Here is a 24,210-nt window from a genome sequence, read left to right on the forward strand (position 1 = left end):
AGAAGAAAATTAATCAGCTTTTGTGCAACAAATCCATTTGAAAACCAGTGTCTCCAAGGGTGTTGCATGTAGTTTCCAAGAACTGGGAAAAGTAATAGGATAGGAAAGGTACCACCTTTTTTCTTCATGAGTCTTTTCACTGTAATGCTCATTACCCTGTAAACTTGTCATTAATTCAGATGGAGAACAGTTTATTGTGTAACATCAGTTGAGAAATTATTTCTCCTGAATTTCTACAGTGATTTTCTTAGGATAATTTAATTTGATATACATCACTGTCTGACACTTCTCGTCTGCCAGACCATGATAAAATCCAGCTATTATTTCTTTTAAGTATTGGACTTTTTAGAAGGACAGTAAATACTTTAATATAAGGTTTTGTTACGCCGGGATTCAGCAGCTTTGTAATGAGCTTTTGGGGATTTTCAAAAGGTTAACAAGATTTATATTGTGGGATGTTTTTGCATGAAGCTATGAATCACTCCATGATGGCTCTTATTACTTAGAAGCGTATTTTTGAATATGCAGTTAAAAATATCACACTTGGTAAGTTCTAGGTTACAGACATTCTGGTTTAATTTTAACTTTTTTGTTTCAAACTTTAATGTTTTAAAAAGTGCTTTCAAAAAGTGCTATATAAATCCAAAAGTTTCAAAAGGTAGTCTGTGTAACGTTTTGTAATATTTCAATTTTTTATGCAATTCTTTAATAATGTGTTGGGGTTTTCTTTCCCATCATGGGAGAAAAAAAGACTCTTTAAAGAGTGGGTTTTTTTCTTTAGGAGAAACAAGATCTTATGATTATGTGTTTCTAAAGGTGTTTAAATTTGGTATTTACAACTCATGGATACCTGCTACATTTTCCGGATAAGATACACACATTTTTCAAAAATTTTGGATCTGGTTAGATTTCACAAAGAACAGAAAAAACAAACAAGTATTTTTTTAGCTTTGCAACATCTGCTAGCTATTTTCTTAAGTATGTTTCATTATGTTAATGCTGATATTTTTTTCCTTTTCTATTTTTTTTTCAATAATCTGTCAGTATACTTAGTCCCTTTCTATAGTAATTTTATTTAAACCAGAGGTGCTACTTTTTGTTAACTTGTCTTTCTGAAATTTATTTCTGATGGGAGCAGGCCTGTGTTTGAAATGTTGAGTGTCATTCTTAGACTGTGTAACACTGTGTTTCACTGCTGCCATCAGTTAGGAGTGCATAGTGTTGTCAGTACAAAACATACTTGTTAATTTCACAGGCAAAAACCTTTTAAAGTAGTTAGTTAAAAAAACCAAAATGTCCGTGTGTTTTTTCTATATCTTATGCACTAGCCTATAAAATGAAGCACTTCCCTTTGCTGTGCTTGCCACAGGAGTTGCAGCCTGCCATTTTATGGTCTTCATAAGCCTGACCACAGACTGCTGTTCAGTTCTGATGACTGTGTGTCAGAACAATGAACTTAGAGTACTTGTCCTTGATATGCAGTCCTGTATGTGGAGAGGACTGTAATTTTTTTGTGCCAAATGTAAAGCCGTCGATGAACTATAGGAAAGCTACTATCCAATCGGGCATTTTCCAGTTATTGCCATATAAACAAAATACCTTTTACATTCCCTAAATGCATTTCTGATGACATTCTTTAAAAGCATCAGATTTGCTACAGTGCTTATCATAAAAGAAGACAAATGTTTAAGGAAATGTTTAAAGGTTACAAAACATGAAGGCCAGACTTTCAGATCTGCTTTGTTATGTATGTGATCACGTGTCTGACAATCTTTTAGACCTGTACCAAGCTTCAGTTTATTTCAAATTTTAAAGAATTCTCTCCTCACATCCCAGTTTGTCTTTCTTTCTGAAGAAGCCTTTGACTGCATTATTTGGGCAAACTTTATTTGTTTGGGGTTTTTTTTTGTCTTTCACAAATTACATATTTGTCAACACTGCTAGTTTTAGTACCTCTTTTTTTTACCTGGCCATTGCTGAAACCTCCATCCTTGAACAGGAAGTGTTATTTCAAGATACAGGGTATCTCTTTAAGCAATTCTAGAACTAAAATAGCTTGAACTGTTTCATCACCTTGAAAAAATAAAGACCTCCAATTATGTGCACATATCCTCAGGATTTGCTGTTAGTAAATAGTGGCCAAATATATTGTCCATTCCTTGGTGGGGAGGGGTAGAAAGTCTAATGTGGGGTTGAGGAAAGACCATGTGAACAAATTGGAAAGCTCATGGCGAAAGCAGTACTCAGAATCTGGATTTTACAAAACGATGGTAGTGGTTGGAAGTGATTTGAGTGATTTCCCAAATGGTTTCAATGTAACTTACACGTTTTTAAAGATTATATGGTATTTTGATATGTAATCTGGAAATGGTGTTTTGGTTTCTCACTGTTATTTTAGTAGGTTCCTAGGCATTAAAAGAATTACCTAACATAATACGAAGAGTGTAAAAAACCATTAGCATTCCCATATTCACGCAAGCAGTAGTCGGCAAAATGAGTGCTGGAGAGGTGAATCGCTGTCTGTTGGGCATCAAATTAGTCTTAGTTTAAAACAGAGGGAGGTGGTTCTGCACATTAAAGAGAGACAGATACTGGAGCGCCTTGCCAAAGGGTGTTGTGAATGGAAGAAGCATATGCAAGAAGAGACTGGGCTGCACTTCAAAGAGAGATACCTTGGGTATTACTACAGTTCAGATAGGCTACAGGGGCTCAGGCAATCCCTGATAAGTAGCTGGGGATCCGGAGACTGTTGGTGGGAACTCTCATGGCTCAGGCAATCCCTTGGGCTGATAAGTAGCTGGGGATCCGGAGACTGTTGGTGGGAACTCTCATGGCTCAGGCAATCCCTTGGGCTGATAAGTAGCTGGGGATCCGGAGACTGTTGGTGGGAACTCTCATACATGGTTGCTTTGTTCTTACTCTTCCTCGGGTATCCTCTTATGGCTCCTGTTGGAGAACAGTAACCAGGCGAGCCCTGTGGTTTGAATAGTGCTGCCATGCTCAGGTATACCTTGTTCTCAGAAAAACTCCCTCCCATGTGTTGTACAGAATTATGAGAGGGTCAAATGCATTTAGCATCTATGTGACTCTATTGGTTAATGTCACCTTTCTAGGTCCACTGTGTATCCCAGTATCTTACTGCTTTTTCCCATATAGCTTTGGTCATTCGTTTCTTTCAGTATTTTTATTGTATCTGTAGCTGTCACGAGATTCCTTATTTGGGTACACAACTCCTGTTCATTTTTCTAAGGAGAGGGTTTCAGATAGCTCTTTACATACCAAAACCTGAATCATTTGCTTCTCTGTGCTCGGAACCTGCCTCTGGTTCTTACAGATGAGCTGTCACATTCTTCTGGATATTCTTTTCCTCTGATTAATTTTTTCTTATGTTTAGAAATCTGAGCATAATGTCAAGCCCAGGTTCTTGATGAGATAAGTATATGTCTAGTATTATTTTAATAGTTAATAGAAATTCAGTGTGTTTTTAAAAAACAATTACACTGGTTCACACTAAGGAGCTCATTAAGATATCTGTCAGCAAGAACAAGGATAAAGCTGTTACACTGTATATTGCGAGTTTCTTAATGTTACCTTTTCTTACTCATTAAAAACTCTTTACAAAGTTTATTGGAATATCTGCGCACTCTTCTTTCATGATGATATAATTTTTGTCCAAAAGATTGTTTGAAAATATTGAAATTTAATTTATATTGAAAGCCATATTCTAAAATGTAATATTTAAATATTTTATAATATTGCCACTGTTAAAGCGAGTAACAGTACAGCAGTCCTGCATTAAATAATCCTGGCTCTGTTTACTTCCACAAGCATACACATACACACGTCTTTCTGAAATACTGGAAAACCACCTGGTGGTTTCAATAGACATCACTAGTTTCACCTGCTAAAGGTCTCATTGTACAATTTTTTCTTATAGTCGTCATTTTTACATTTTAAAATTTAAGAAAGAAATCACATGTCGTCAAAAGTTTTATTTAGCACATTATATGAAGGCAAGTTTTGCATATTTATAAAGAAGAATCTGGCTAGTCTGTATTAGCTGTGCTCCATCCTTCTGCTTATTCAAGGATCACACAAACCTAGTTTAAAAGTTGAGAAACTCAGTTGTGAAGTGTTTTCCTGTTTGACAAGGAAGAATAAGAAGAAAATGCTATGGTGTTATTTGGGAGAAACGGGAAGGAAGGGAAAGGGGAAAGGAGAGGGGAGGAGGAGAGAAGCAAAGTAAAGGAAAGAAAAGAAAATGCTGTGAGCTGACTGCAACATTGGTGAGAAGAAACGAAACCTTAGCCTTGTCTGGCACAGATAGTTTTATCATTCCCAGCACAAACACACATGAAAGCTTTACATGCTTTTACTAATAGTTACTTTGTGTGCTTTAAAATGCTTGAACAAAACATGAATCGGGTTTCAGTTTTTCTGAGGAGATGTCATTCAATTGTAGCTTGCTTTCTTTTTTTCTTAAGTCAGTAAGTAAAAATCATCTAGTGTTATTGGACGAGGTTCATACAAAGCTAGGCTGCTTGATCAGCCTACTATGCACCCCTCAGTCCTAATCCTGATTACATTTGCCTTAGTTGATCTCTCTGAAGCCAACCCACTTCAGTGTCCTTGGATGCTTGCATACTTAAATGTTTTTAAAAAAAAAACCACGAAAACAGTGAAGTGCTGTTGCCTTTGCTGCTCTGTTTTCAGTAACTTCAAATATGAGAAGAGGCAAGACTTTATACAAGAATTGCTTTTGTCAATCTTTTGTTTTGCAATCAAGTAAGTTAATGACAATTCAGAGACTGCAAGTTGAAATTCTTACAGGCTGTGAGCAGTTTTGGAATATAAAATAACTTTTTGTTGTGAGAGGAAGTGTCTTAGTAACTGTAAAAACAGCAATCCTCTGACATCCCAGAACTGTTGATTTACCTTTTGCCTTGAAACTAAGTGATAGCCTGTTGCTGAGGGTGAAAAAGAAATGTTTGCACTCCCCAAAAAAGTGTGAGCAATGTAGTCTCTGAGGAGCAGGGACTGATTGCCTGTGTGGTCACACAGCAGCTTTCATCACCAATGGATCTAGCTGTTCAACTGGAGCTACTGCAGTATAAAGCAGTAATGGTAATAACGGTAATACAAATGCCAGTCTTGAGTGTAACAGGGCAGATCCCGAGCTAGGAAGGATGGGGGCAGCTGTCAGGGCACAGCAGGGACAGTTAGTGCGGTGCCTCTAGGTTTGTTGTGGTGAGCACAGGGAACAGGCAGTCTTTTCAGTGTGCTTTTTGGTCCTGCACTGTGCACCCTCGGGTTTTGTCAGGGTCAAAGTTCAGAATAGGTACACAGCTCATTCCAGCAGGAAACGCTGTCCTCCTGGCTGGCTGGCTACCACTCCCATCTTTCTGGAAAAACAAGTTATGACTCCCTTTTCTTGAGATGTACTGAAGACGGGAAAGGATTTTTGTATCTCTTCCTTCACCACTGTTGGCAGATACTAGTAGAGAAGTAGGAAAAAAAGCATATAACTGAGAGGAAAACAAATTAATTGTTCCATTGTTTTTATAGTCCTTTATATACTGACATTCAGATAACACTGCATATCTGAGAACAAGCCAACCTTTACTATCACCCATTAGGAGTCTTTGTCTTGGGCTGTAATAAACAATTTCTGAGGGATTCTCCTCACCTGTCCTATTAGTTTAGCTCAATGGGCACTTCATCTGCTAAAACCTTTCTGCTTCTATAAAACCAACTTACTTTTAAAGACACTCTGATGGGAACTTGATAAAGTTTTTTGAACTGTTAACTGCTCAGATGACCGTTATTGCTACGATGTGCTGCTTTTATATCTCTGAAATTGCTTGATGATTCCTTTACTTACGTTGATGAGAAGAGCTCAAGGCCCTTCTTACTAGTCCCTCTTTACTCTGAAATAGGGCCTGTGGTTTTAGTCATGATTCATCCCAGTAGGCTGTACTTCTTTCTGCCTTGATTATAGCCATGTTAACAGTAGCTGGAAGGAGAGAGAGGGATGCTTCTCTTACAATTAGGGAGCTCAGACAAAATTACATTATCATCCTTTATCAAGTGTTTTGGTTTGACAAAACCAAGAGCAGATGTAGGAGATTTAAACTGCATTCTCTGTTGCCAAAAAAAAAAAAAAAAAGAAAGAAAAAAGCTTTTGAGGCATTCGGGCAAGATATGTTAAAACAAAAGGAATAGAATAAATAATGTTGTCCTACAGTGAAACTCTAATTTAACATTTTAATAAGCTAAATGGTAAATTAGGACATACCTGCTACACCACAGTATAGGAGTATAAGAAAAGGAGACAATATATGGGACCGCTCAGTGGTAGGTTCTTACAACTTAATCCTCGTCTAGCAAAATTTGAATGTAAAATGACCCTGGTGACTGAAGGGAATTTGTGAAATAAAGTGGAAGCTCGTGAAATTAAATAAACTGTAGCTAACATAGGAGTCCAAATAGTGAGACAAATTTCAGAGAGAACTAAAAGGAAAAGAGATGATAAAGCTGCTTGATGTTGGGTTAGCCTTTGTAAACTCTGCCTGGGCAAATTCCAAATGATGGAAGCTATAATAGAATCAGTTTCTTCTCATAGTTTAAATGTGTCTAGAATTGTATTTTAAAATCGCACAGATGCTTTGCAAACACAGAAATTGGAAAATGTTTTAATTTTATTTTTTTAAGTTAAGGAGGGTTTTAGAGTTCCTTGCTAAAGTTAAAACTGTAAACCTTGTGTAACATCTTCTCTGAATCCCTGGGGAACAAAAGTTTTACCATTGTGGTGAGTGTATGTTTTTTAATTAAAATCAAAGGTATAGCAAATCCTCATAGGCTAAAAGACAGCAAAGATGACCTTTAATATCAAAGATAGACTTAGGAAAAAGATACAGAAATTTTTGCCTAACAAGATTTAACAGCCTAGATTATGAATCACTGATCTCATTTCCAGGACTAATAGCAAGAACTGAGTAACTGAGGATATAACTGACTTTTTTTAAATAGGGTTGAGAATTGTGTGGGATCAGTAGTCTGCTCAAGAAATCGACAAAGCATAGAAGTATCTATTTATGAGTGAATTGTAGAAATGCCTATATTTTTTATATACATATTGCACATGCCTGAGTCTCACATTTATATAAAGAAGCAATATTATCCATGCAGGGAGGTAACTAGAACATGAAGGAAGACAAGGAAGAGGAGAGTAGCCTTGTACTGAAGGGTACATTATCTGAGGTTGCACAAAGCCTAGTGGAAGAGTGGGTTATAGTGCACAGTTCCTCTCCGTGCCAAGAAGAGTGAAGTGGCCAAGTTCAGTTCAGATCTTACAGGGAAGTTCAGTGCAGCTCCCAGAGGGTCTTACCAGAACAATCCAGTCTCTCCCTCTGAGCTTAAATTTATTATGAAGTCTAGAAGATATAAAAGTGATCAAATTATGAAAAAAAGTTTTATATTCTGCTCTTTTAATTTTTTTTAAATTGCCTAGTATTTTCTGGGTTACTTTCACTATTCTATTTTAAATCTGATTGTCCTCCTACAAGTGATATTCTCTTGCCATATGACCTGCATTTAGAGTTAGTTTTTAATTTTACTAAGAAATCAAGTCTGAACTAAGAGCAGATCATTAAGCCAGAAGTAAGCAGGTAAATGCAAATTCTGTAGTTAACTTACCTGCCCTATGCATTGAAGTCTGTGATGCCAGATAGTTTCTCACACAAATTCATGTTGTTGAATCATGTCCAGCTGAGATACAGTGAGTAGAAGGAATGGACTTCTCACTGCAAATATCAGGTGAGCTTACACTCCCAGCAGAAAAAAAGTATGCGTTTACATTTAAAATTAAATAAGCTATTGAGGAAAGCTATATATACTATCAGGGATTAACACAGGATAACAGTATTTAATACTAACCGTAATTAAGTCTTCTGAATATGTCCTATATTAGCGATGTTTCACTTTAGAGAAGTCTTAAGACAAAACTTTCAGAAAAAGCAATAGTATCATAGATCTGGTAACTGAAATCCAAAGGTATTTTTAATCATTTTTGTCAGGAAATTACTGACTTAGTATGCACTTATTTACTAATAGGTATATTAATTACTTTACTGAGTGAAATGTATGTAAAATTAACTCTTAGGTCTGTTAAAATAGCAGAATCTTACTATGATTAAAACCACGGTGGATATCAGTCATCAAATGTCTGGAATTTGCTATTTTCTATATGCAAGTTAGAAAGCTATTTTGTATTTGAATTTTTATACATATAATATAAAATAAAATAATTTCTTTAAATGTGGAATATCATCTCTGATGTGTCCTTTCTATAGCATTTAGTTTTGCTACCCAAGAATAGAAGATGGGCTATGTTTAGTTTTACAGATTTATCAACTAGTGGTAGCTCAGTTTCTTCTGTATCAAAGAATAAGTAAATTTGATTAATTATTATGACTAATTAGGTCAAGTCATGCAGCTTTAGTATTGTTTATTATCTACCCTGGACCCAAATGTCCATAGTCCTGTGATAAAATTAGTGTCTCTGATACTCCCCTGTGACCACAACTAGAGAAAGGCAGTAGGTAGCAAAAGCGGAACTGCTAAGCATGCCCACATAAGAATGTCACACTTAGGTAACAGAGTGTCCCTCAGGTCAGCCTACGATAAGAGCAAAGTCAAACAAGGCTGAATCCTTGATGTTTTGTGTTTTAAGTATCTGAAAATTGTTCACGACCAGCCTCGACCTACAAGACCTCAAATGATCATATGAGCAAGGCAATAAATTGGTGGTAACTTGCCCTGAGGCCCACGTTGTAGTTGTGATGTTGTGAAAGTTACATCTAGTGTTAGCCTGTCCACATAGATCTCCCTACTTGTTCAGGCTTCACAGACAGGAAAATTTTATATTTACTTGTACCGAAGGGGAACTATGGTGGCTGAATGGGCATGGCTGAAAGGCTCTGCATCGTATCAGTGCGGTCAAGTGGAGATGCACAGGAATACCACGGCATCAGGAGAGCTGGGGAACCACTTGCTTTCCAAAACTCCACACCTGAGCAAGATTTTGGCAATGCCAACAGTTTGTAGCCCTGCAGTATTTGCCAAATATCCAGGACGTGGCCTCCTGTCATGGGACAGACTGATTCACCTTCCTGACAGAAATCAGAAATGGAATGTAGTGGGCATAGCAGAAGACCGTTTGTGTAGGAAAAGACACTCCAAAAATTATGATATCCAGAGGAATGGACAGCAGCTTTCGCAATGTCGACATGCTTCAACTTGGACTAGCACAATTTTACAGCCAGGCCATACAAAAGCAAACTTTCAAGTCATGTCAAGTGCCCAGGAGTACCAAAAAGAAGAAAAAAAGTGTAAAGGTAACTGGCATTATTATGCAGAGCACAGCAAACGCTGTATTAAAAAAAAAAAAAAACCAACAACAACAACAACAAAAAAAACCAACCAGGTTGTTTTATCTTTGTTTATGGTCAGGGGTTTGGCCATTGGTAAAAGCATTATTATGTGGGAGGCGTTTTCTTATTACCAATGTTTTTAATTTAATTTTTTTTTTTCCAGGAGGGATAATTGTGATTTTTAGCATTCCCTTTTACTCAATTCAATAGCTTTGTGAAGAGCCCTGATGACAATGTGATGAGTACTTACTGGGGTTTTCTGTGTGATACCAAACATAAAATAATATCTATTCCTTTAGCCCTTTAAAAATTTGTCTCTCTCTTTTACGGTCTTGATAAGCTGATCAAAAAAATCTTCTCTGAACTTGACCTTCTTAAATAAAGCATATCCTTGATACATTAAAAATGCAAAGGCAAATGAAAGCATTCTTTTACTACTTCCAGGGTGTTCATCTCTCACCTGTGACTGTGTTGTTTGCCTTTTCTTCTTTCTTATTATTAACCATCCCCAGAGCCTCAGTAAGTGCACATACAGAACTCAAATAAATGGAACTTCTTGTTATGAATATTCTTTGCCTCAGTAGTCAGGAGAATTAGCCATTTTCTTTCAGGTAGCTTTTTTGTTCACATCAGTGCAGCATTGAAGGAATTCCTTGAAAGAATCACAGTTGCTTAGGTATTAGCACAAATTTAGTGCTTAAGTTATTTTTATTCTTTTTTATACTGGGATAGATAGTTCTTCATTGTTCTTTGCCTAAAAAATAATTACTGCATATTGGGAAGGAGGGACTACAAGTTGTTTTCTTTTACTTAAGTCTTGCGTCACTCCAGGAAGAAAGATTACAATGTCAGGCAGGATATCACCTCATGAAAAAGTTAAACTGGTTTAAGTACCTGATTTCTTTAGATTTAGTTGCTCTTTACCTCAGAATGCCTCTTTGCTAACAGATGTCAGGTGTTGATCGCTTTAACGTCTTACTAAGGGCTGTCAGGAGGCTGCCAAACCCAGACAGTCCCATCCAAGAGTCTGTTAATTATGTTGTGTCAAGCTACATTAGCTAGCTTTCTGCTCTGTTTTATTTTTGAACAAATGGAACTTTTTACCTTGGAAGTGTTCTTGTGGAGTTGTGGTAGGGAATGACTCAGAAAAGGTACATGTTTTAAGTATTGGCAGTTACTTTCTCAAGAGATAAGCTGCGTAATTAACTGATGTCTGCTAACAGGGTCTTCCAATTATAAGATATGGGGAGACTTAACAAATTGGGTTGTCTGGGTCACAGGTCTATAATTACTCTTCGTAATATTTGCTCAGAGACCATCTTAAAAGTTGTCAAACACTATTCAAAGAATTTTGTTAGCCAGTTTGTTGGCAAACCTCTCAGGGAGCAAATGCTTTCTGACAAGACCGTGTGCTACCTACACGTCGTGAACAGTGCAAGGAACTCATGCAAGAAAAAGCAAACATGAACCCTGGAAGAGTCTTGATCATGAAAGAGCAAGCTCCATTCTCTTTTAACCAAATTTATTCAAGGTGTCAAATATTTTCAGGGAGAACTGGATTTGTAGTGAATCTGAACATTTAAATATAAACTATGACATTCTTTGTTATCCAAACAGACTAATGAGTCTGAAGTGTTTCAATAAAAGGCACATCATACTGGCATTTTATGAGTCACATACAAATTTAGTGTCATGTCATAACCAAGGTACAGCAGGTTTTGTGAGAGAAGCACTTTTAGAGAAAGAACTGACTTAACACACGTTGAGAAAAGAGGTGTGCTATTGTGTAAGAAAGATTTTCCTCAGGGGCAACTAGTTTGAAGCTTGCTGCATCTGTTGCAAACTCAGAGGAATTATTTTATGCCAGAAAGCTTTAGCTCTTTTTCCCTCAACTGTATCGCTTGCTATAATAAATATAGTGGTGACAAAATGACAATTTTTAATGTCTTTGATTCCACTGAGACATACTCCAAGAACTGTCACATGCTATTGTAACTTTACAACACTAAAATTCCATAATTCTACATACTTTATGATTTAGTCACAAGTAGAGTTTTCAAAATAAGATGAATACTATACAGAGTTAATTTTCTGTTCTTGTCAGTGCTCGGTATTATTTTGGATTCTGATGTTTGAGGTTTTCTTAGTTTAATCTATAACAATAAATTTGCATAGTCATATTTTTGAGGGACCATTTGGAGTCTCTGATCGTAGTACATAAGGTGAATGAGTAAGTTCAAATAAATACATTAAAGAGAAGTGGTAACTTATCATGTGGGCACGGAGATGGCTGTATTTGACAAATGATATGTGTTGCAAAAGCCACATTAGTACTTCTGCTCAAAAGCTGTTAGAGTTTTCAGTATATTTTTTTTATGATATGAAAAGATAGGGACTGTCTGGGATGTGTCCCATGTTATGTGGTGTGAGTCCTGAAAGTGCAGATTTGTGTTTTCCTTGAAGAGCCGTGATCTAATTTTTTTTTCCCCATAACCTTCATCAGAGGTGGCTGAGAGAATGCAGGCAACAAGAAAATCTATAAATAGGAAATTTAGCCATTATTTTGTAACACGTAAAAATACATATTACAAAACTAGGAGCTGATAATACAAGTGTGCATAACTGTTAAGAGTTTAGAAAGGTATGTTTAATCCTTGCAACTACATGTTCAAATGTGCAAAACTTGTTGACCAAATACTGGATTTTTATTCACCTGTATTCATAAAGTGTGAACACAACCAACATATCGCTGAATGCTCAGCGATACCTGCCACATGCTGACACCACCGAACCTTTGAGAAGTGGCACATAGGGGCCCTAACTGCAGCATTGAGATAGCCAGGACTCTAGACCAGGGGTGCGCAGTTTGGAAACGGTCAGGAGAATACGACTCTTGCGGGTAATATGTCACCTGCGCATTGACGCAGCTAGCAGAGGTACACAACAGAGCGGATTGTGCTGAGTGACACTTCTTTTTTGTGTGTCAGGGATCTCGGTTGGTTGGGGTGTACCGTCGGGAGGATCAGCCACAGGATTGCCGTCTTGCCTGAACATTTCTGTGGGTTCATTTTGGTCGGTTTTGTAACTGAGTTAAGTCACAAGAGAAGTGCAGCTTAGTGGGGCATTTGATTGTTCATAATTAAAAGATTTAGTCAGAATTTTTAAAACAGGAGTTGATGAAGAGCTGCATGGTCTAGTGTAGGGCAGTCTCTCCTGTAGACATCTTTCAGGCGTTCTCAGCCTGACTTCTGCCCACCCAGTGTAACATCCCTGACTGCACTACACTTACTTCTGATTTACACCAGGGTGAGTATTTCAAAACCTTTGGGGCATTCAAGACTCATGTTCAGCAAGTAATTTCTGCCTCTTTTAATACAATGAACTGACACCTCAGACTGTGAAGGGTTCAAACTTCGGATCTTCTTCTGCCACAGTATCAAAATTTCTATTTCATCACTGGCCTGTTTGCTCACCCAGAGGTTTTATTCTGATAGTGATTAATTTCCATGTGTTCACATAATCAGACACTTGTGAACTAATAAAATTCCAATTGCGAAACTACATTGCTGAAGGCAATGAAAGCTCAACATGGCATGATTTAAAGACTCTAATATTCAAATCAGAATACAAGACAAAGAAAAGCTGTTAATATTATTTTCTACTCCACTTTCAGACTTTTGATAAAGACCCTGTCTAACTGTCTTTTATCAGATTATTTAATTCAAAGTGATACATGAAAAGGACTTGGAGGATTGGACACTAAGAGACTAAAATGAAAATATTTTAGAAATATTTCAGTTTTAATAGGCATGTTAAATCTTTGCAGTGTTTTTTGAACTGATTTGTTTCCAAGGGAACAACAATCTGCAGTGCTATAAACCTCTTTAATGTTACCATATTACAGGTAAGGAACCCCCATTCCCTGGCAGTGTTTATCTTTTTTTTTTTTTTAATCAGAAAAGGCTCTCATCCATTTTTCTTTTTCTCCTCATTCTTCACAGTTTCATGTAATTTAATTCCTTTGCAGTATTACAGTAATTCTGACAAAAGTAGTACATATGACACATTTCTAAGCATTATTGACATAGCAATAGAAAATAAGAAATGTTTGAGGGTTTTATTTTGGAACAGAAAGTAAGTCATGGGCTGTGCCACATCGAGATACCATCTCCTCAGGTGCCGTCCTGGCTGGGACAACTCTGTCTACACACGGTCTCAATTCTATTTAGTTTTTCAGTAACAAACCTAAATCAAATTGGGGGGAAAGAACAAGAGAAGAGAAAATTCGTGGGAATTTTGACTCATCTGGCAAAACAAATGCACATGGGGAAAAATTCCCACTAAGAATTTAAAGCCTAGTTCTCTGAAGCTTTTCTGGGTGGCGTAGAAGTATCTAGGTATTCCGCTCTGCTAACCTGTAAAATACAGCCTCACCTCTGTGCAAGCTCTCACATAAATTCCTGTTAGCTGTACAGGAGATCATTTTGTGGTAAATGAACAACCCACGTATTGCACTTGTGGAATGTTTTCTGTCCGGGAAGTGTGGAGAAGTAACTTCGGCAGGTTGTATGTGTTACATTTCTGTGTACTACGGTATTACCAACTGATCATATAAGTGGGTATGGTTTGGGGGTTTCTGTGTAAACAACTATTGCAGAGTTTCTTAGGAAACACGGGCATGCTTTTATGAAGTGCTGAACATCCATTCTTGAAAAATCGGATCTTGGCTAAGACAGGCTTTTTATCACAGACAAAATCATTGTTTGTAAAATCTAGATCATGGGCCTGGGCTAAAATGAAAATTAACTTTTATTGTGTGCTTTTTGACATTGTATTTCACAGTGCTATTTGTTGAGTTAGATCTTTGGCAGAAACAGCATGGAGAATGAGGGTTCATTTGTGTTTTACTTCTGGGATTTCAGTAACTATTAGTGCTCTTAATGAAGTAAGATGTTAATTTAAATTATCAGAGTTTTAGCAGAATAAGTTCATTTTGGAAGCAACTTCATTGACTTCAGTAGAATGGAGCTTGAGAGAGTTATTTTGACTTACCAAATGTATTATTATTTTCTGAGCAAGTTAATTAAAGATGTGTGTTAAAGATGCTTCTTTTATAGTTAGAGGAAACAAAATTAAAAATCCAAGCATTAATTTGAACTTCTCTGATCCTCAGAAGCACTTATCCTGAATTCTGTTAGCCTGCACATTAGATCCTAACTGGCAATGCTTCTTATTTAGATAGGTTAGTTACGGTTGTATGTTGGAAGGGAGAACATTTTTCCATTGGCTCCTTGCACTAGACTGAAACACTAAACAATATTGGAGGGGGAGAAATATGTACATGTCATGCCCAGTTCTCACCTATTTCACTGAACTTTTGAGGACCATTTAGGTGTACGTTCATCAAAGTTGTTAGATGTATACTTAAGATCCTAGATGACAAAGGGCCAACCTACGTGGTAATTTTGGCAATCCTGTAGATGGTTTAAAATGAGTGAAATAAGAAAACTAAGACCTCATTATCAAATCAGTAATAATTCTGCTTTCTAATAATAAGAACAGACATTAAGGAGGAATACCGTCTTGTTACTGACTTCACAAGTTTTCCCATATTTTAGCTGTGCTGTAAAGAAAAAAATGTATTTTGCCTAGTAAAAAACAAATAGCAGCTAATATAAGTTAAAAATAAAATAATTTATTTTAGATTAAAAAGAATGGCTGAATAAACAAGGCATATTAACTGTATTGAGGTTTGGGGTGCATTAAGCAATTATAAGATCATGTAGGTTTTGTTGTAGTGGCATTGATGTATTCATAGCTCATAGGTGAGCCAAAGCGAGCAAAAAACTCTCCTTATTCTACTCAGTCTGTTGTTGAAAAAGATGCACTTCTAGTAAGTACTTCATTACTGAAACATAAAAGATAACGAAGCAGAATAGCAAAGCAGTTACCTTACTGATAATATTTAAGCAGTGTTCTTTTTGCTGATTATATTATTTTGAAGTTTCCCACCTGTTGAACTCAATAGAAATTACCTCCCCAAATCACTGAAGTTTAGAAAAGCTGCTTTCCTGTAAATGCATTACCAGGCAGTGGGGAGGATTGTGTATGTGTGGAAGGCTGGGGAGATTCATGCATGTAATTCTGTAAAACAAAATCAATAAAGCTGATGACAGATTAAGTTGCTAAATTTTGTAAAACTAGACTACTGTTTGGGTCATCAGCACAGCACTATTGGATTTTCTATGGTTTAATGCTGAAAAACAGGATTATTGATTTTAGGATTTTCAGCGTATCCCCTCTGGGAGTTCTTAAGCAGTCTTTATAATGCTTCACACTTAAGTTGACAACTACAGTGATATAACTGTGTCCTCACCTTAGTAATCATTTTATAATCATATTGGAAAAGGCTGGAAATGGTTTATAAAATGATTATTCCAGACAAACGAGGGAACAGGAGGGTTGTTGGGACATCGCTTCTTTGTCTGGTGGTCATTGCTACCTGCCTGCCATCTTCCCTTGGAATTAACTTACAGTCACAGATTAAGACCTTTGACTGTCATAAATCTGCTTCCCAATATGTTTGACTGGCAGGGGAGTTCACAAGCTGTCCCAATATAAATAGGATTTTAGCACATCAGGTGCTGCTCCGAAGTAAAACGGGCTGTTTTGCAGTCGACTTTGTTGGTGTATATTCATTGCTCCTCTCCCGTTCCATGTGTATGCATGCCTGCGTGTGTATGCATGTGTGTGTGTACGTAAAGTAGAAGCTGAGATAGGGTAACAAAATGAACTACTGTATGCAAGAAATATATGAAGTGCACCCAGCTGCTGGTAGCAATTGCTACATGCAGTCCACTGATTATTGCACATATATCGAAGATAATCAGGGTTACAGCAGTTGTGATGCTCAGGTCCTGCACAGTAACAACATATATATGGAACAGGCCTGGGCGGTGAATCAGCCTTATACCTGTAGTTACCCTGGAAACGTGTTTAAAAGCGAGTACTCTGACATGGACATGGCCCTGAATCAGTACAACCAACCTGAATATTTCACCGAAGAAAAACCTACTTTTTCTCAAGTGCAGTCGCCATCGTACTCTCAGAAGAAAGGTAGGGGCAATTTATTTAAATAACAACAAAAAAAATAATCTCTGTTTTTGTTTCTGTTTTGCTTTAAACTTAACAGTTGCATCAGTTGGCTCAGATACATCTTTGAATGTGAAGGCTGCCTGTTCAAAATTGAAAGCAGCAGTAACACAGGTTGCTAGGTGATTGTGAGGTTTGTAAGCGATGAGGATTTCCAAGCACTTTTTCTTAATCTATAAAAGACATTTGCAAATATATCACTTGTTTTCTTCTTTCTGGGGCTATTAAGTTAATTTGCTATTAACCAGTGAGCTAGATAAGAAAGTTTCTCTTCTGAAATGTCGTCATTATATGTTCTGCATCTTAAAGCTGTGTTTCTGGTACATACAAACAATTTGTGTGAGTCCTCATTACCAGTAAATGTGCACTCTGTTTACTCATCAACTTGGGCAAAATATTTTGAAAATAGAACTGTAAATATGTATGGGAAGATGATTACATTTAATAGAGTTACTGTCTTCTCAGTGAAAACCATGTAGTTTCTGATTATGCAAAGCAAAAAAGACTACAAATTAAAATTAAAATATAAAATCTGTGCAAGAAAGACTATTCTGCATCCAAAAAGTTGATCTAATCAATATGTTTGTGAGAGATAATCAAAGTGCAATATCTGCTCCCTCAGGGTTAAATCATTGCCTGTTTTTAGAATTTATTCTTTTGCTTTCAAGTAAGCAAAGCAGATTCAAAAAGAGCCCAAAATACCAACAAACACTTGGAAATGTTTTCAGTGTTATTTATTCTGAACTCAGACAAGCAAACTGATGCATACAGAGTATACATTCTCTGTGTTTCTTTAAAATCACGTTATTAAAGAATAAAAATACACAGTCTGTTGTACCAACATAATGTCCTTTTTCTATTAAGACCAGATTTTCTGAATGTAGTTATCCAAAACCCAGATGAATCTGATGTAACTAGGTAGGTAGAGAAAACACCATTTACTACTTTTGAAGTAGCTTTGTAGTAAAAAGTAGACTGTTTATTCTTATTAACCACATGGAAAACTGAAATATTCTCCTTTGTGCAGGCAATGTTCATTAGCACTTGGTGCAATAAATCCGTATGTTCAGTAGAAAAATATCTTAATTTTGTGCTTTGAACAGCATTGTATTTCACAATAAAGGAAATATTTTTTAACATCCAGTTCTAGGAAGCTATAAGAACACGATCAAATCGTAGACTAAATGTAATTGTGGGTAGTGCATGGGTTTTTATTGTGCAACATTTTCAATTCTTTTTAAGGCTGTTTATCTGCTGTTGGGTTTTAACTAATGAATTTGTAACTCTTTGTAGACTTTTCCCATGTCTTATTTTTGGTTAAAGAAAAATAGTACTCAGGATTAACTTAGAGAAAATAAAGACTTGCTATTGCAAAGTCGGTGAAGGAATACATTTTTCATGATGTTGAAGGTTATAAATAATAATTGATACACCTAGATCAGAGCTTTAAGTAAGTTATTTCAGTACTCGGACACCTGACATCTGCTCTGTTTAAAGTTTTTGTACTTGTTTGGTTGAAAGAATACAGAGTTGTTTTTATAAACCTGCTTGTCTGCCCTTGTTTTTTACTACCTCAGTTTCACTAAGAAACAGCAGTGAATTTTGGTGGAAGCTGACTCTCAAGCAGGCTTTTAATTGATCATTCACAGAGACTGAGCAACTTGCTTTGGGATTCTTTAGAGCCTTATTACTGGGATAATCAATAAAAAGTTGCCTCCCTTCTGTCAAACCTTTGCAAATGCTGAGTTTGTTAAGCAGAAGAGATCTAAACTGTGGGGGACATGTGCATCTTCTCTTTTTTTTTTTTTTAATTTCCATCTTTTAACCAAGCTATCGTAAAACTAACGAATCTTTTAATCCCGTCCTAAGAACAGAAGGCTCTACACAGGGCATGTGTGTCTGTATTGATCTAGAATTGATTTTGGGGAGGACAAGGGAGTTTGTTAGAGAAGCCTTGGTAATAGCCCATTAGAGCACAATTAAGTCACTAAGCAGGTGTTCATGAGGAGTCTTGATTGTTGCAGTTGGTATTTCTGTTAGTCCCCTGAAATTTGTAGTAATCTCAATAATATGCTGTTCAAATCAGATTGTACTTTACAGTAGCACATGGAGTTTTTCCCTATCAAAACTTTTGCTAGTTACTAAATGGTTGAAGTGTTTTCCGTCTGGGAAGAAAAAAACATCAACATTTTATATGCTGAAAAAATTATCATTTATGAAGCGGAGTTTAATTACTTTGCTATGTCACTTTAAAAGAATTCAGAAAATAACTTTAAAAAACAAGAACCAAAGAGCCCAACGATGTGTCACTAAGGGGAAAAAAAAAAGTATTCAGAAAGTATAGCCAGTTATTCTAAAATATAAGAAAGCACTTAAGCGGCTCCAGTTATTACAGTATATTAAAAACTATTACTTCCTGATTATATGTCACAAATTCTGATGAAAGACTTGAATTTTAAAGGAAAAAATTGTGCTCCAGAAAATCAAGAGATGGAGGTGTGGTTTTAGCTTTGCATCTGCTTGTTGCTCAGTTCTCTTTTGTACTGTAGTGTACGCTGTTAAAAGGTAGCAGCACAATATTCCTGCAAGAGCTTACTGTTTCATTAAGGAAGCCCTTTTGGACCTGATCCTACCCTAGGAGACAGGCAACCAGATACACTTTGTTTTCTACATGAGGCTGTGAAATCCGATGAGCAGAACAGGGCTCATCATTGCGAGAACGATGCTATTCCCAGTTCTGTCCCAGACTGCTGAAACTGGAATATTTTTCCCCTCTCACGGTGCTGCTGGCCACAGTGAGCTTGCAGCACTGCACGCTGGATGGGTGATGCTCTGGGGGAGCCCGTGCCACCCTACCCTTGCACGGAGGCTGAGCAGATAGGCAAAAGTGTCCCTGGATCTCCTCACACCGCCTGTACAGTGAGGAGGAGCACTCGGTGACAGGGTAGAGGTAGTGCAGTCAGGAAAGTATAAAAGAAATACATACAGAGGTCCAGAAACCTCAGTATCCCCACGTTTGGTGTGTGCGCAGTGTTTTGGGCATTTGGACAGCGTGAGAAATAGGTCTGCAAAGTTAAAACTGGGATGAGAGTCGGCTTTCACTTCCCTTTGCACAGCCATTTCCCACACAAAGTTAATGGAAGATGCCCGCAGGTGTCTGTGAAGTTAGGCTTTAACTTCAGGCTCAGTGGGGGCAGACCAGAAGTAACCAGAGGCTGCCCCCCACACCACGGGTTTGCAGGCAGGAATTCTTGAGTGGGGCTGTAGCAGTGCCGGCTCCTCAGCCCTGTGTCTCACCTTGCTTCCCAGGTACAAGGTGAGGTTAATGCAGTCTTTTTAAGGGCTCTTGGTATGGTGGGAGAATGGGGCTTTGAAAGTTATTATTGTTGTTGTTATTATAATTGTGACTGTCATTATTATTTCCCTTTATATTTTCTCAGGCAATTTACGTGCAGCTGAGAATACGTACTGTATGACTGCTAGAGTACGCAACTGAATTAGTCCAAACTGAATTCTCAGCAGTGTGAAAACATTAGGGTCCTTTCTGAATAGCTAAGAAAATGCAACATGGATGTTATGTCAAAATATCTTCTCATCAGTGCAGGGAGTTTGTGTGCATATAATCAATTTACAAAAACACTGAGCGTTTTTCGTCTTGGCCTTTGCAGCAGAGCAGCTCCCAGTGAGTTAACAGTTATTTGGGGCTTAAAAATGAATAATTTTGCTCTTGGCCACCCATCTAAGGAGATAGCACTGATCAGAAAAATTTCATCTTATTCAGCAAATCATTATGCATTTGGAATTACGTTTCTTTTTTAATAAAAATGTCAGTGGAAAAAGTGTTTTCAGCTCCTTTACTGTAACCTTTCCACAACCAAATGAAGGATGGGAAAGTGAACTAAGTCATACTTGATTTTGCATCAGTAGTAAAACTGATGTTCAGTGAGGCTTAGAGTTCTAAATAACTAAGTTACTTGCGATACTAAGCTATGGTGTCTAAAAACATTTAAATAATTTTGGGGAAAAAATTGCATGGTCTAACTCTTACCGTAGTGCAGTTTGCACCTGTAGTTGGTGATGGATGCGAGTACAGGACCAATCACAGCAGTTTAAGTGATAACACAGTTTGGGCTAAAATGTTTTCAGCACATCTGTGCAAAATGGAACTACTGTTGATAAGGTTTCTGACTCAGCCCAAAGAACAGGGTTAATACATAGAAAAGTCATTGCAGGAAAAGAGACTACAATAAATGTTCCAAATTCTATCTTTGCAGAATCTCTTGCCAAATTTTAGTAATTCCGTAAATCAAAGAACACCAACAAAGATGAAAATTGCGGACAAGCAAGCCAGTTAGCTAATGAAGAAATGTGTCAATCTGTTTAACAACATTCTCAGTGCTTCCAAGCTCAATGGAGAAATAAGCAATTTTTCTCAGTGGGAGTAATTTAAGGAAAGTGGGAAACAAGGATCAGTGCATCAACCCAGATCAATATTGATAATAGCACAAACAAGAATGGTGTATGCTTTTTCTCACTCAGCTCTCTGCTTTCTCTGATAAACACTCTTTCAGCTTTTTCTACACGAGTGTATCAAGGATGATATCTGGATGGTTCTTGTAATTTTTTATAATTTGCGAAGAGTTACAGTGTGACTGTGGAATCGGTAGAACAGCAGTATAAATTTTCTTTTCAGTTCTAATACAGTTGGGGATTCTCAAGGTAGTAATTAATTTCATCTTTTTCATTTTCATACTGCAGTGTCTAGTAAGTGAATACGAGCTTACTGATAAGTCCTAAACACCTCATTTTAGTGAGTGGTCTCTAGTCATGCAAACCATACCAGATGGGGGAAAGAAAGATTTCGGGGAATATATTTAATATATGACTCTGCCAGTGTACAGTGAAAATCAAAATACTGAGTAATGATCTTAAAATACAAGTGTCCTTGTGCAATAGCAAAAAACAGCTTTTTCTGCTTGCAAGGTATAAGCCTATGGTGGATCAGGAACAAGCTAATAAGGAACATCTGGTATACAGACATAATTTGTTTGCATCGATGTCACTCATATCCCTGTTTGCTAGTCAAATATGGTTTCGGTCCTAGAATTTTTTTAAGGTGTGGTTTAATCCCTAAGCCAATATTATATTATCTGTACAGACAGAGACCTGGAGATGTAAAGTCTGTGCAATGATACTTTAACAAAACTGAAATTGCTTCTTTACTTTTCTCAAAACATGCTTTTTTAACGTGTGCCAGGTACAGAGGAAAAAACAGTATCATTTTTCAGGGATTGTTTTCATTTAAATAGCTTTTCTTTGCCTTGTTGGAGGGGTAAGAATAGCCACCGAGTGTCTCATTTGTGTCTCTCCAATCTGTTACACTGTGCAGGGTCACATATACTGCTTTAAGGTATCATTCCTGCAAATGGTAATTTGAGAGTGTAGGCATACAGTATTAATGAAACAGAGTACCTCAGATGACTGCATAGGTTAGCAGATCTCGTTCTGTCCTTACAGCTGCTGGGGCAAACTCATTGCGTGTTTTCTTATCGAAGGGAATTGTTTCTTGCCATATCTCTACAAAGCCACAGTTACGATTTAAAAGGTACTGTAAATCACCATCAAGATTGGTTATAATGGATTATACAACATACTCTTCTAGATAGGGTCAACTGGTCCTGCTGAGTACTTAGCCTTGCCAAGACAGTAAGATTAGGCGGGCTGGCAGGTGGGAGTCTGGGGAGCAAAGGAGTTACTTTAGGCTGCGGGGGAAACACCAGACGTGGCAGGTCAAGGTCATTTATTGGTGTTCCCCACTCAAAGAGAAGATCCAAGATGGGCATGGGGATGAACAACGTCAAGTCATACTTGAAAGATAGTTAACTTTGAGGATCATAAGGGATGCACCAAATGATAGTCCATGAGGATACTAGAATACATCAGACAGAGGTTTGAAAGACCAAGAAATCATATTGGTTATTGCTGTACAGTTCAGTGAGATTGGTGTTGCTTTCGAATGGTTCCTCTTAGCTATGTACTTAGTAGGTTTTGACCAAGAAATAAAAGGATGCAATTTGAACACCAGAAATAGGAACCTACCCAATGTTTCCATGAGATTTGTCATCAGACATTCTTCCTTCATAAGAGAGCACCTGGGTTACATCCAGACAGCATCTGCTTCTTCCACATAGGAGCTTCCATGTTTGGTTCAGAGTTATTAAACACATAAGATGCCAAGGTACTTGCTGATGTGAGAGACAAGTCCCTATTAGTCTGCCCCTCTTTTTTTCCCCAAGTGCTGCAAGGAGTGAGAGGTCAGTTGCTCTGCTTCTTCCTCAAACCATCCAGCAGGCAGCTCTGCTGCCATCCATGGCTTCCCCAAGAATCTCCATTGCACTATTCATAGCTTCCATGCTGGTACCAAGTTTAGAAAAACACTGTTGAATTTCCTCCTGCTGATATTGTTTCTAACTCTGAGTAGCAGCAAAAATGCACTGAGGCTGCTTATCTGCATGTCTCACAAATGAAATTGCATTGAATTTATACAGAGATCGGACTGGATATTTGCAACTACTAGAAATTATTTACAGCGGATGTTACGGTTTGTAAGAAGGTTTAAGGAAGTGGTTTAGACAAGTGGTCTCCTGCTCTTCCAGTAGAACAAAGCTGCCATTACATGAGCAGTACTAACCAGATTATATACTTAATGAAATATCAAGGCATTTAATTCAGAAGTAATTCTTGAGGAAGCAAACCAGGGATACTGAATTTTAGAGGACATAGTCTATGCTACACTAAGTCTGCATTTCATGAATAGCAGTAACCAGCAATAACAAGTAGCCATTATTCTTTATGAGAAATGTAGTGGAAAATTCTGCATCCCTTTGCTGACTCTGCTGCCTCCTGTGTCAGCTCCATGTTGTGTATGTGTTGCATGTGCAGAGGCAGGTGTGAGCAAAAGCGGGGCAGGATGGAGATAATAGCCTCTGCTAATCCCCCACTGGCATAATGTCCATTAGGAGTCAGTGATGTAAATTAGAGTCGAAACCCTGCTGTCTCTCTTCCCTCGAGGTCACAGAACCAGCTCCACCTGTCCACCAGTCTTTATCCAAGCACAACTCGTTCATCATGGAGAAATGTAACCTTAATGTAAATCTGATCTTTTGCTGTACTATAGACTGGTATGATACATCAGTAAGATCTCAGGTCATTCCCCCACTCCCCTTTCAGATGCCAGTAGGAGTATTGGCAAACCTGAGATGCACGTACCTGGGCATGGCTTCAGAGTGCTCCTGCTTCACAGCATTACGGAAGAGGGATGTATGTTCCTCTATAATTTGAGGTTCTCATAATTATGATCAAACTAGATATATGAAGTAGACCATTGCCCTGGTTTGGCTGGGATAGAGTTAATTTTCTTTCTAGTAGCTGGTATAGTGTTATCTCTTGGGTTCAGTATGAGAAGAATGTAGATAACACACTGATGTCTTCAGCTGTTGCTAAGTAGTGTTTATACTAAGTCAAGGATTTTTCAGCTTCTCATACGCAGCCAGCAAGAAGGCTGGAGGGGCACAAGAAGTTGGGAGGGGACACAGCCAGGACAGCTGACCCAAACTGGCCAAAGGGG

General features: G+C 37.6%; 1 protein-coding gene across 16 annotated transcripts in view; it reads left to right on the plus strand.

Moving 5' to 3' along the window:
- The window catches only part of THRB (thyroid hormone receptor beta), a 177,688-nt gene that overhangs the window by 129,642 nt on the left and 23,836 nt on the right, over positions 1–24,210 (plus strand). The window contains exon 1 of one of the 16 annotated variants that reach the window (XM_009925863.2): positions 8,820–9,395. The exons of 14 other annotated variants lie outside the window; for them this stretch is intronic. In XM_009925863.2, coding sequence (XP_009924165.2) covers positions 8,948–9,395 — 448 coding nt within the window. In that variant the 5' untranslated portion in view covers positions 8,820–8,947. Of the gene's footprint in view, positions 1–8,819; positions 9,396–16,088; positions 16,548–24,210 lie in introns of those variants that run through there. One more of the 16 variants, XM_009925862.2, reaches the window with a different exon arrangement.

The sequence above is a fragment of the Haliaeetus albicilla genome, chromosome 2, assembly GCF_947461875.1.
Source record: "Haliaeetus albicilla chromosome 2, bHalAlb1.1, whole genome shotgun sequence".
Classification (NCBI taxonomy): domain Eukaryota; kingdom Metazoa; phylum Chordata; class Aves; order Accipitriformes; family Accipitridae; genus Haliaeetus; species Haliaeetus albicilla.